Source organism: Nansenia antarctica (genome assembly GCF_963989245.1).
Source record: "Nansenia antarctica genome assembly, chromosome: 5".
Lineage (NCBI taxonomy): Eukaryota > Metazoa > Chordata > Actinopteri > Argentiniformes > Microstomatidae > Nansenia > Nansenia antarctica.
Window position 1 is genome coordinate 25007126 of NC_137690.1, and position 13807 is coordinate 25020932.

A 13807-nucleotide genomic window follows, 5' to 3' on the forward strand; every position below is an offset into this window, starting at 1 on the left:
GGCTCTAGGTAGAGTACAGGTGTGTTCCCATAGTACGGTTATGGATTTTAATAACATGGAGATCAATGTGATAACAACAGCATACAGCTGAAGTAGTACTTCATTTCTCCTGACCACCCAGCCGCAAAGTTGTGAGATAATAATAATAATAATAATAATAATAATAATACTAACTTGGATTTATATAACGCCTTTCATAAAACCCAAGGACGCTTTAGAATTCTAAAGGAAATGGTCAGACAGACAAAACAGAAAACACACATAACAAAACAGAAACTGTGACTAGAGGCCAAAGCCTTGGTGAACAGATGGGTTTTGAGGGCTGATTTGAAGGAGTCCAGGGTGGGGGCGTTGCGGATCACTATGGGGAGAGAGTTCCAGAGGGTACGTGCAGCCACGCTGAAGGCTCTGTCCCCAAAGGTCCGTAGTTTGGTGCGGGGGGTGGACAGCAGGCCCATGTCTGAGGACCGCAGGTTCTGAGAAGGGGTATGTTGGGTGAGGAGTTCAGTTAGGTACTGGGGGGCGCAGGCATGGAGGGATTTGTAAGGGAGCAGAAGGATTTTGTAAGTGATGTGGAACTTGACCGGAAGCCAGTGAAAAAATCCTGAAAAAAAAATCCTGAAAAAATCAGGTGTAGTGCTGAGGCACAAATGTGTACATTTCAAGCCTGCAAACTGCGACACTTTAAATGAATGTGCAATAACACTATGTGCAATATGACAACCCTAGTCGTCTTATCTGTACAGTATAGTATATGGTATAGTGGATAGTGTACATAGCCTTTATTTATGTAAACCAGCTCCTTTCCCTTCTTGTTTTTTTAGTTTTTTTTTTTTCTTTCCTAGCACCAGGGGAGACACCCCTCCCAAATTTCGTTGTTTGGTACCTGTACTATAGCAATGACAATAAAGACCATTCATTCATTCATTCATTCATTCATTCATTCAGTGGAGGTGGATGAGGGTGGGGGTGATGTGTGTGTGTGTGTGTGTGTGTGTGTGTGTGTGTGTGTGTGTGTGTGTGTGTGGGTGTGTGTGTGTGTGTGTGTGTGTGTGTGTGTGTGTGTGTGTGTGTGTGTGTGTGTGTGTGTGTGGGTGGGTGGGTGGGTGGGTGGGTGGGTGGGTGGGTGGGTGGGTGGGTGCGTGCGTGCGTGCGTGCGTGTGTTTCCAGCAGCTATCTTTTCTCATATTTTCTGTCATGGTCTGGGCGTGTGCTCTGGTGCCAGTGTCAAGCTGTGTCTTCAAATGAGACGTCTGCTGAGCTGCAGTGTGCTATTGATGTTTCACCGTGGCCCAGATCATTTAAATGGGACCTCATTCTGCCTGCCGCAGTTATACCAAGAACCAGTCTATTACCCAGAAGTCAAGATAAAACCCCCCGCTGTCATAAAAGCTGATAAGACTTTTTGGTTTACGCCCCTTTAAACAAAGCGAAAAGGGATTATGTCATTATGTTCTGGCCAAGACGTGAACCCATTGTTTGCAGAGGTCAGCCCACGATGTCTGAGAGGTGAACGCCAAGTACGTGTGTCGTAATGACGTGAAGCACATTTATTTGTAAACAGGCACAACCTCATCGTATCTCATTGTCTTTATGTGACAGTTTGTTCATGGTCTGTAGCCTTGCTGTGGATGGATGGCCCCGGTGGCTGATTGCCGTAGCAACACTCCGCTGTACTTGTCTGTGTCGACTCCCTCATTACTAAGGCTGTAAAATGACACCCCTCATAAACAAGCAATTGAAGTTAATTGACAGGTCTTTAGTTACGGTTCAGTCAGAGCAAATGGGATGTATCGCAGAGAAGTGAGAAATGGTTCACCTCATTAGGGTCTGTTAACAGGTGTTATTGGGCTGCATGTAGGCAGTCTATGGACCCATTCTTTTAGAATAAGGTTTTAATTCAACTTTTATCATGATAAGCAACTACCGTAAGTCATTTAAAACACATCATAAACAATCCTGTCTTTTTTCTCTTTCTAAGAATGAGTGCTCACATGGTAACAACATCCAGCAAGACCCACAGGATAGCCTGAATGCACTACGGGACATTGCATTGGTGAGTTTTCTTCTTTTTTTTTCTGTTACTGTTTCGCTTGAAATTGTCACACTATACTGCACATTCAGGGGTAGGATATTGGGCATTATTGCTGATACTTATGTAAAAACAAAATGTCTGCCTGCTCCTAGGATGAAGTGTCTTCAGAGTCTCCTCCGTCCTTCAAGCCCCCTCCCCCCCCGAGCCTGACCAGACACCCCAGGGAGAGGGACCCGTGTAAACGCCCCGTGTCCAGGATGTCCCACTCTGGCCTTGTCTTTACTGCCCCCACCAGGCTGCACCAGGAATGCCACCACAAGTCCCTCAAATCCCTCTCGTCCACCTCCAGCCACTACACCACCCCCAACCCGAGCCACCATACTATCCACAACCCAGGCCACCACAACACCCCCAACCAACCCCACCACACCACCCCCAACCTTGGCCACCACACCACCCCCAACCTTGGCCACCACACCACCCCCAACCCTAGCCACCACAACACCCCCAACCTTGGCCACCACAACACCCCCAACCTTGGCCACCACAACACCCCCAACCTTGGCCACCACAACACCCTGAATCAATCCCAACACACCACCCCCAACCCTGGCCACCACATGTCCCCCAACCCAGCCCACCACACCACCCCCAACCCTGGCCACCACATGTCCCCCAACCCAGCCCACCACACCACCCCCAAACCTGGCCACCACACGTCCCTAAACACAGGCCACCACACTTCACTAACCACTGGCCTCCACTCCTCCATCAACTCTCTCCACACCTCCCTCAGCTCTCTCCATCACACCTGCCAGAAATCCCTCCACCTCTCCTCCCCCATCCCTAACCACCTCCACCACGTCCGCCCCAACTCCGGCCGCCATACCTGTGGCCGCGGCTTTCTCCAGAACACCGCCTCGCTCTCCGCCATTCCTAACAAGGAGACTTCCGTCAAACCTACCCCCAGATCCTGCTCCTACGAGCAGCCCGCTACCTCTCCAAGGTCTGCCTCCCCCTGCCCCTCTCCACGTCCCTCTCCACTTCCCTCTCCACGTCCTTCTCCGCATCCCTCTCCCTGTCCTTCTCCCAGTCCTTCTCCCTCCCCGTGTCCCTCTCTCTCTCTGCCTGCCGCCCCCCCCAGCAGCCCAGACCGGTCCTGCTCCCCCTCCCCCAGTCAACACTGTGTCATGGCAGACGTCCATAGACTGAGCGCCGAGGCCGGAGCACAGCCCCAGCAACGAGGTAAGGACAGACATCCGTCCAGTTAACGTAGCTGCTACGGCAACCCAACTGCTTCTGATTTGGGTTGCACACAAATACATAGAGGAAAACAGGAAGTCTGTCACTGAATAAAAACCTGCTTCAAGATATTCTATTTCTCTGTTGTATTCTTCTTTGTTGTGGAAATGTGAAGTTGAAGTCAAAAAGTCACAGGAAGTAACAGGAAAATAGTGTTTTTTTCTTCAGTTTTTCCCCTGTGGCGTGTATCCTGGGTGCCAGTTAATGTGTGCGCTCTTTTCACAATTGACATCATTGTTAGAAGAATGACAGACAGTCCTACGCAACATTAGCCGGCACCTGAAATACACTACCCCCACCACCACATTCACCACAGGGAAAATGAAACATCTCTTCAGGTGACTGTTTTGACTTAATTTCCACCTTCTGCAACAAAGAACAACCCAACACAGAAGTAGGATATCTTTAACCTGTTAAAGATCCTGTATAATTCGCCTAAAACTCTATCCAGGGTAGCCTAAATGTAAATAGTTATAGTGAAACTGAACTGAAACTGAAAAGGATACGTGGCGGATGATGCATGTTTGACGCGTAATTTGAAATCAAGTCTAACAATCCGTGGTAGGTTTTTGATGGAAAAACGTTGCTTGGCCTAAATATTTACTGGATTGGATCGTCTCAGACCTTTGGCAATGTAGACAAACCGCTGCTGTCGGAATGTTATCGATCGGTGGTCAACTGTGAGGCTTCTCTGACTTTCATCAAATTTGTCAACGTAGTTTGTTTGTTGGTGGTCTGACAGCGACGTCGATTGTGTCTGCTGTTGTGATTGTGTTTTGAGATGGATTATTTTGTCTCGAAGCGCAAGAATCATAGTTTTCATTTAGTAACGCATGACTACCTAGGTAAACATAGGAAGCGTGGCCGGCGGATCCTAGGTTTTTAATTAAGCGATAGACTTTTTTCTGTTTTCGTCTATGTATTTGTGTGCAACCCAAAAGGGAAGCAGTCGGGTTGCAGAACTAGTGCTGTGTGAGTGCGTGTGTGCACACTATAACCACTATAAATCGAATCTCCCATGTCCAGGCACCACACTGTCTCAGCTGTCAGACAGCGGCCAGACCCTGAGTGAGGACAGTGGTGTGGACATCGCAGAGGCAGGGGGGGTCAGCAAGGACGGTAGTCCCAGACCCAGTAAGAACCAGGCTCCACAGGAGTCCCACAGGGCCCAGACACCTGCAGCCCAGTCCTCCAGACAGGTGAGACCCAGTGAGGACCCTGATCACAACAACAACACTGTCTTATCTTATCCTGTGCCTCAAACAAATTAATTCTGTGTCAAGCTTCGGAAATGTGTTTTGTGTGACTTTAAGCTCTTATCTCAACGACCTGTATTGATTGTGGTCTGCAGCCGGGGTCCCCAGTGCCCACCGCCACCCTGGTGCGTGTGGTCAAGAATGCCAACACCCTGGGCATCGCTATAGAGGGAGGGGCGAACACGCGTCAGCCCCTACCGCGTATCGTCACCATCCAGGTGAGTCAGGCAGAGGCCACCGCTTCATCACCATATCACAGCATTGTGGAGAACTAGACATCCTGTAACATGTGGTCAAGACTCCATGGTAGACTATCATTGTCCGATCTCCTCTTCATTTAAATGTGACCTTCCCTGTAGATGCAGAGTAGCTTATGTTTGCATTGAAGATGTCTTGTGGGTATGTCATTTTGTTGATGTTTTCAGAGAGTAAAGAGCCTTGGGAGAGTGTCGTACATGTACAGAACAGAGGATATTTCAAAACAACAGTTTGAAGGATATTCAACAACAATTTAGGCCCAAGTCGAAAACAACCTCAGTGATGCACTCTTTTATGTACAGAACATCCTTGAGGAGTGTGTGTGAGAGAGAGAGAGAGAGAGAGAGAGAGAGAGAGAGAGAGAGAGAGAACAAGAAAGACGGAGACACACACACACACACACACACACACAGCCAGAGGCTTCAGACATTTCCATGACAATGACTGCCCCATCAGCCCCTATAAATCTCTGTACAATAGACTACAGATGGGCTATAGTCATTTACAGGCTCATCAAACACAATACTGGTCATAATCAAAGTGATACCAGCAAGACTACAGCATACATTTAGCCAATCATTTCCCTACCATTTAGTGGGACTTGGATTAAATAATGATTTATTGGTCATGTCTGAATGGCCACACTGTGCAGAGTCTTATAAGCATTAGGGAAGGACTGTATTCATGGTCACAACTAGGGGAATTCTGGTTAGGGAAAGATATGATATTCATGTTGAAAATAAGGGGATTTCAGTGGAAGCCTTTTACTAACTTGGTGTGTTAGAGCGTTTGGTCATTTGGTTTATATCATCAAGTCGAAGACGGGGGAGAGAGAGTACAGTACTCATATAATCTAATGTCACATCCATTTACATTTACATTTTTGGCATTTAGCAGAAGCATTTATCCAAAGCGACAAATACATTTGACTAAGTAGGTGAATCATCTATCCACCAGTCATAGCAGGAAAAAGTCATCTAAGCTCGGGGGCCTTGGGCCATTGGCAGTCATCGTGCTAGAAGAAGCATTTTATTATGACAAACTGTACAGGGGGGTAGAGGCTAAGTAGATATCTCCAGAGGGACAGTTAAGGTGTAGCCTGAGGAGATGGGTCTTCAGTCTATGGCGGAAAATGGGGAATGATTCTGCAGTCCTGACAGCAGTGGGAAGCTCGTTCCACCACCGGGGTGCCAGTATAGTGAAGAGACGTGACCCGGTAGCGCGACTGCCGCATCCATGTAGAGGCGGAGGACTGGAGCCAGTCGAGCCAGACTCTCTTGACTCTGATTGTCTTAAAGGCAGCCGAGACAGATCCTGTGGATAGGGAGGAGTTGATTACGATGGTAAAGAAAGGAAGGAGGTCTTTGGAAATGGATGGGAGGAGGGGGATGGGATCGAATCGAGAGGGCAGGTGGTTTCCTGCTTAGATGTGATCAGTTTTAGAATATCATCAAGGGAGAGGGGGGAAAGAGATGATAAGCCAGCGACCGAGTGTAGTGCAGAGTGCAGTGTAGTGGAATGGTAGAAAGTAGTTGAGAAGGAGAGATAGATATGGGTTTAGGTCATCAGGGAGCCCGTTTTTTTTGTCTATGTATGGAAGGGACTGACTGGGAAGGGGTGGATTTGAGGGGAAGAAAGAAGGATACGAAATGGTGATCAGAAACTGGAAGAGGGGTAACAGTAAGGTTGGTATGGGAGGATCTAGTGAAGACAAGGTCAAGCTGATTGCCGCCTTATGAGTCGGAGGAGGGTAAGGTTGAAGGACAGGGGAAGGTCAAGTACTCCAGATGAGAGAAGCTTCTCTGGCTGGATGTTGAAATCACCCAGTATTGCGAGCGGTGTGCCGTCATCAGGGAAGGAGCTGAGTAGGACACCCATCACTTCTAGGAAGTGACAAAGCTGTGACAAAGGGGGACGATAGATTACAACAATGTGAAGTTTGACTGGGGAGGTGACAGAAACAGCATGGAATTCGAAGGAGGATATTGACAGGTGTGACAGGGGAAGGACGTTATGTGACCACTTAGGCGAGATAAGGAGTCCTGTGCCTCCCCCTCGACCAGAGGGTCTAGGGGAATGAGAAAACGAGTATGCATCAGAGAGGGCTGCCGGAGTAGCTGTGTTTTCTGGTATAATCCAGGTCTTTGTGAGAGCGAGGAAGTTGAGGGACATGAACGAGGCATCAGCTGAGATAGCCTCTGCTTTCCAGACCGCTGACTGGCAGACCTCCCGCGATAATGAGGTTGTGTTCAGTTGAGCATGGTGGATAGTTTAGATTGGAAGGGTTGCGAGGGGGGTGTGTAGCGTCTATGTGTCCTCCTGAGGGACAAAATAACAGGAATGGGGACAAAGCACATTGTGATATTAGTCTGTAGAGAGATAGAGGGTTAATGGGCAATACAAAATGTAGTTAGCGCACAATGCGCTCGGAGTAATCAAAAACATGAAATAATGTCAAACAATGTCAAACAATTAATCCAAATAGAATAAAGATAATTAGTATTCTGGCATTCCTCTCATGTCTTCCTCGATGGGGCCGACATCAAGTCTTTGCCGCTATAGATAGTACTGCATGTAAGGCTAGAGTACCATCACTTAGTTTCAAGGAGTCCAATTTGTACACCGGAATGCCTTCCCCCTCAGTCTTCACAAGGCTCGAGGAGGTGGGGTTGATCAGAGCAAGTGTAAAGTGGAGCAGGCCTCCAGCTGATTGGCCTGTTCTGTTCACCAGCTGTCTTTTCCCTGGCTGAGCATGTTGCCTGCCTGCCTGCCTGCCTGCCTGCCTGCCTGCCTGCCTGCGTATCAGTCGGGGCCTCCTCCCCCTAGCCTAATGTCTCTGTCCCTCCTGTTTATCTGGCCTGATGGAATGCCATATAATCATTCAATAGAACCTGTCAAATCAAAGCTTTGCTCTTTTGACAGATCATGCCCCTCCCTCTGCCTTTGGCACTCACATATCCTTCACTGTTCTTCAAACTCCCATCCATCTTTCTCTCCACTGTGAATTTATCTACTCACTATTCTACACCCTTCTCCCCCTCCCTCTCCCCCTCTCTCTCTTTCTCTCTCGCTCTCTCTCTTTTTCTTTATGTCTCTGTCTCTTTCATTCTGTCTTTCTCTCTCTCTGTCTTATAGAAAGGGGGCTCAGCACACAACTGCGGTCAGCTAAGGGTGGGCCAGGTGATCCTGGAGGTGAACGGGGTCTCCCTGAGGGGCCGGGAGCACAGGGACGCTGCACGCATCATCGCAGAGGCCTTCAAGACCAAAGAGAGGGACCACATTGACTTCCTGGTGGCCGATTTCAACGGCGACCTGGTGCAGGGTCTTTAGCAGGACTTTGCACTTTAGAGGGGGTTGGCTAGAGAGAAATGGAAGGAGAGGTTGAAAATGGAGTGTGAGGTTGAGAGTGTTGCACATGGGAACCAAATAGTTATCTTAATCTCTTTCCCCGTCCTCCCTCCCTTAGTTGTTCTCAGATCCATCCTTCTATCCCCATTCTTTTGGCTTCAAGATTATGGCCATGTCTGATATTCTGCCTTAAGAAATACCCATCCATAGAATGTAATTGCATTGAACTAAAGTCTTGGGTATAGCCTAACTCATGGAAATAAATAAATACAGTGATTTAGGATGTCATTGCCGTTAACTGTATCTATAGGTTTACCATCTGTAGCAGCTCTCTCCTGGCAAGGGGTTCAACTAAGATGGTGGTTTGAAAATAGGTGTATCTAATCACACTCAAACGATACCTTTACGTCACCTCTCAAACACTTTTTTTGCCTAATGTTTTATGAGCACGAACACTCATACTTGTATATTGAACATTGTACAGTATATAGCCTGAAACCACCCACGAGATTGGAGATTGCCATTTCTAATGTTGGGGAATCTATATGAGAGGACACTATTTTTAAATGGGATTGTATAATGTCACTTGCATCACTTTTTTTTAGATTATTTATAGTAACACTTTTCCAACTGCTATTTTTTCGTTTTAGCTCTTGATAGAAAGATATGTGCCATATATGAGACGTCCATATCCATACGCCCACTGTACAGCACATAGAAGACCAACTCAAACACCACGCTGAGAGCTTAATTAGGGACGGTAATGAGGAGTCAGAGCGCCAGGTTGAGAGAAAGAGAGACATTCATCAATGGGCTGCTAATGCATTGTTATAGTAGAAAACATATCAATTATAGGTAACCCATTAAAAGTGTGTGTTTGTGGGGGGGGGGAGTGGTAACTGTAATGCAATGTAATACTGTGTGTGTGTGTGTGTGTGTGTGTGTGTGTGTGTGTGTGTGTGTGTGTGTGTGTGTGTGTGTGTGTGTGTGTGTGTGTGTGTGTGTGTGTGTGTCTGTGTGTGTGTGTGTGTGTGTGTGTGTGTGTGTGTGTGTATTACAGTGGATTCAAAGGCTTATTTAAGTGTTTTGGTACAGTATGATCTCCCTACCTAGTGGGAAATGGTGAACGTGAGCATTAAAGACGTGTGTACTGTATACATTTAGCAAGTGAAAGTGATGAGGTCGCCGTGCTGATATCGGAGATGTCTGAACGGCTGGAATGCTTCTTGGCCAATCACAATGCCTGGTTTGATCAACCCATTGTATAAAATATAATAACACATATACATCGATTAATAAATGTAAATTAATTATGACGATGGAAAGGTTTACAGAATAATGATATTTTTAAATATTGAATATAAGAAAAGGAGACCTATTGCTTATGGTGTGAATGCAAACAGTCCAAATATGATATGTATAACTTGGCCGTGTATAGTATTCCACACTGTATATTTATAGACATAGATATGTATAGAGAGAAACGGAATAATTGTATCAGTATTACGCAACCGCAAAGGAATACCTTCCTCTGTAGCTGTTGGTACGGACTCCTGTCTTCTTCAGATGACTATTGCAGGGCCAGGTAGCCTCTGGCTACATCACATGTCCTATCCTTGGACCAAAACAATGCCATGATTGGAGGATTTGAGACAGAGTACTCAGCTGCACAGGAACAATGTGGACAATGTAGACTGTATTATGTCTGCGGCATCTTCATTCTCCTCAGTTATGTGTGTGCCATCTGGACTGGTGCCCAACGGAAGACTAGTGTTGTGAAATACTGGGGCTGGACACGTATTGTAGAGCTACAGCTGTAGCATACGAAGCCTAGTCATATTATATAATGCATCTCTTACTACACAGCTGACACAGTATTAGTACAAAAGTCGAAAATCATAACCAAACGCTAACCGCACCAAATGCTTGATGTGTTCTTCAAGTCTCCTGAGTGCATCGGAAACAATGAACTGAATAAAGATTTAACAACGTATTGAGAGTCATTTCATATTTCTGCATGTTCGAGTCATTCATCTGAATCTCTGAATCTCAGTCTGAATTTGTTTTTCAATTTGTCATTGTTTTGTTTTTTGGTTTTTAACCCTAACTGTAACCCTGACCCTAATGCATTGAAATGTCCTCAGTTATATTAAACTCTTACTTTAAAAGAGAAGCTTATCATAGTGTTGAAGTGAGTAAGCTGCTGCTTATAAACAGGCATTTATTGTGTGCTGTTCCCTTGATGGCCTTGAGCTCAGTACAGTATTCAAGAGATAGTGCTACCAAATAGAGGTTAGTGGTACTCTTGGTATGTTACTGATGGAGTTCTATAATGAATATACCGGTACTGTACCCTGTACACTCAAGGAACAAAATAAGACAAAAATTGAAGTAGAGAAGAGCTGCCACTAACAATCATGGTTCCTGGCATAAAAACAGATTCATAATAGTATGTGGGCTACAGCCTTCTATCCATTGTTATGTCTTAAAACTCTGACATTATTTCATGTTATTTGGCTTAAATGTTCCTCACTAACAAGTAGACCTAATGCTTCTGAAAACCCAAAATGTCGCTATATAAAGCTGTATCCTATCATGTTATCATAGCATTAATGGACTTCGTAACCAAGCAATCACTACAGTGTTCTGAAGTCATGTTGGCTCCAGTCATCTGTTTCAAAAGCAAAGCTCTCTGTGGTAACCCAGCGGTGTGCCAATGTCTCTCTCCACTGGATGTACATGGTACTACAATATCATTATTGCTCTCTCAACATGATGTCACAAAACCCTGATTTACACAGAGCCAAGGCACGCTGAGCTGTGCTGGCCTAGTTACACATCTACCATAGTTGCTGAAACTGTTCTGGAAAGGACCATGCGAACTGAAAATATGCAAACCAGCACAGTATGGCTCGGCTTGGCCCTGTAGTGTGTAAAGCCCCAAACTGTTGTGTTACTTTCAGGGGGTTCTTGACAATGTCAGAAGACCAAGCCATCTTTAAATCAAACAAATGAGTAAACCGTTTTCACTGATACATTGACATACGCTGATATGGAGACACAGTACATGACAGGTCCACTTTTTATGGAAGCCACTTTATTAAATAGCTTAATTAAGTATGTACTTCATTGCAGAACGAGTATTGTTCATGATTACAGTAATCACTTCCAAGCATAGAATTCTGATTATAATACTGGTATCTCTCTTAGTAGATAAAAAATTACTCTAATAGAATGTTAACGCATCACTATACACAACAGCAGTAACAACAATAATAACAAATAGTTAGCATCACAACAGCGTACAGTGTAACATACTGTATTCTGCACTGGGAAATAGAAGACAAATGAAACTATTGTATGAATCTAAAGGAGAAAAGAGAAATGAAAAGAAGAGAATTCAGAAACAATTCAGATGGTTGTGGAGACATACTGTAATGTACCCAACCAGAGACAGAGAGCTATACTAATATAGGAAGAATATTCCTATGATTGATTGCTACTGTCGCAATTATCGATTCACACTACAGCTAAATCACAACTACCTTATACAAAGTAGCTTCATGTTGACATTTCCAACGTTAGAATAATCACCAGAAATCAAACATTGATATGGCATATATTTTTTGAATTACTGAATGCATGACAATGAGAATGTTTTGAATTACCAATAAAATTGTCTTTTCCAAAGCAACATTGGAATAGAATTGGCCCTTTTGTTCAATCATCTCGGATTTTACACATAATAAAAGAAAGACTATATATATAAGATAGATGTGTATGCTACACAGAAAACGTATCATACATCTTTGAGAGGGGGAATGGGAGTGTTGTAGATTCCATAGTAGTCTCAACCATTCACACTTCTGAGGCGTTGAGCAGTATAAAGAATACCTGGGATCGTTCCTCAATTCCCATCCAATTCCAATCTCATCTCATCTCTGATTGGCCATCCTCACTAATCAAATCTACATGTTTCTTTTGTTAAGGAAGCACACTGTAACAACATCCTGAGATTGTAGTTTACCAAAAAAAACACCCGCAGGTCAACAGTCATCCAGCCCAAATTCAATCTCCACTCCAATCATCAGTGCTTTCTTTCAGCTTTGTTTTTAGGGATTGTGCTTTATGATGTATTATTATTATTATCATTATCCTTATTATTATTATTATTATTATTATTATTATTATTATTATTATGTAAGTATCATGCTATCTAAACACATAAGCTGAATATACACTTCATGTTATATAGAGTGAGGTGGGTTATGGGTTGGGTCCTATATGCTGGTTCAGGGAGTTTTGGAGGGGAGGGGGATTAGGAGAGGGACATCTGTGGAAGGTTCTTAGATGTTCTTCTCTTCCTCTTTCTCTTCCTCTTGTTTATCCATGTCTTTGAGGACTTTAAGAAGGCGTGTAGGGGTGAAGATTTGAGTTGATCCTGCAGCACAAAGGTTATAAAAACAGACATGTGAGACATGAGAGACGTGAGTTGTTGAAGAACATGGAATACTGTAAAGGATTATCACATCTTCACTGACACATAGATGACAATCACAGACACAGCTAATATCTCCCACAGTGATTTAAGTATAGTGAAGAATCTCATATTCAGAAAAATACTGTAGTCCAATAAACTCAGTCAGTCAGGATGATGGGCACCACAAAAGATGCTTCTCGATATGACGGTAGATAAAACTCAGGGCAAAGACAATGTTTCTAAATCTGCCATAGTAGAGGACTGTTACAATGTGGTACTTTGTACAGCTGTTAAGACAACAACCACTTATATGTGAAAGATAAAACATACTGTACATATACACTCACCAAACACTTTATTAGGAACACTATATTAGGAACACTAAACTGGGTAAGTCCTCCCTTTGTTCTCAAAACAGCCTTGATTCTTCGTGGCATTGATTCCGCAAGATTTTGGAAACATTCCTTTGACATTCTGGTCCATGATGACATGATTGGATCACGCAATTCCTGCAGATTTTTCAGGTGCCCTTTCAAACTATGAATCTCCCATTCTATCACATCTCAAAGGTGTTCTATTGGATTCAGATCCAGTGACTGTGAAGGCCACTGAAGAACACTGAACTCATTGTTAAGTTCATGAAACCAGTTTGAGACTTTTGCTTTGTGACATGGTGCATTATCATCATGCTGGAAGTAGCCATTAGAAGATGGGTACTTTGTGCCCATGAAAGAATGCACAATGTCAGCAACAATACTCAAATTGGATGTAGCATTCAAGCGATGATTTATATTGGTATTAACAGGCCCAAAGCGTGCCAAGAAAACATTCCCATTACACAACCTGAATGAAAGAGAAGGTGTACAGGTGTTCCTAATAAAGTGTTCAGTGAGTGTACATAGAATAGACTACCACACCAAAGACAGAACAAACACAGATATACAGGGTAACAGACCACATGGAAAAGCAATGGACTAGACCTGGAGGTAAAGGGGTGAAAATGACCCCCAGGAAGTATGAGAGGATGGACGGAGATTCCAATCAGAGCGTACATGTAAAGTAGACCGCGCCCTGCCACTGATCCTTCTGACTTGTAAGAAGGGTGGATTTAAAAAGAAAAGTGATTGG

The 13807-nt window shown here is 44.4% G+C and overlaps 1 protein-coding gene across 1 annotated transcript in view; it reads left to right on the top strand.

The window, feature by feature from the left end:
• whrnb (whirlin b) overlaps positions 1-8181 on the top strand; it is a gene marked incomplete at both ends in the record, with an annotated part of 40087 nt that extends 31906 nt beyond the window's left edge. The window contains 6 exons of the mRNA XM_080531510.1: positions 1982-2056; positions 2188-2988; positions 3142-3280; positions 4364-4536; positions 4689-4811; positions 7987-8181. Of these exons, the coding sequence (XP_080387636.1) occupies positions 1982-2056; positions 2188-2988; positions 3142-3280; positions 4364-4536; positions 4689-4811; positions 7987-8181 (1506 nt within the window). The remainder of the gene's footprint in view (positions 1-1981; positions 2057-2187; positions 2989-3141; positions 3281-4363; positions 4537-4688; positions 4812-7986) is intronic.
• Positions 8182-13807: the final 5626 nt, after the last annotated feature.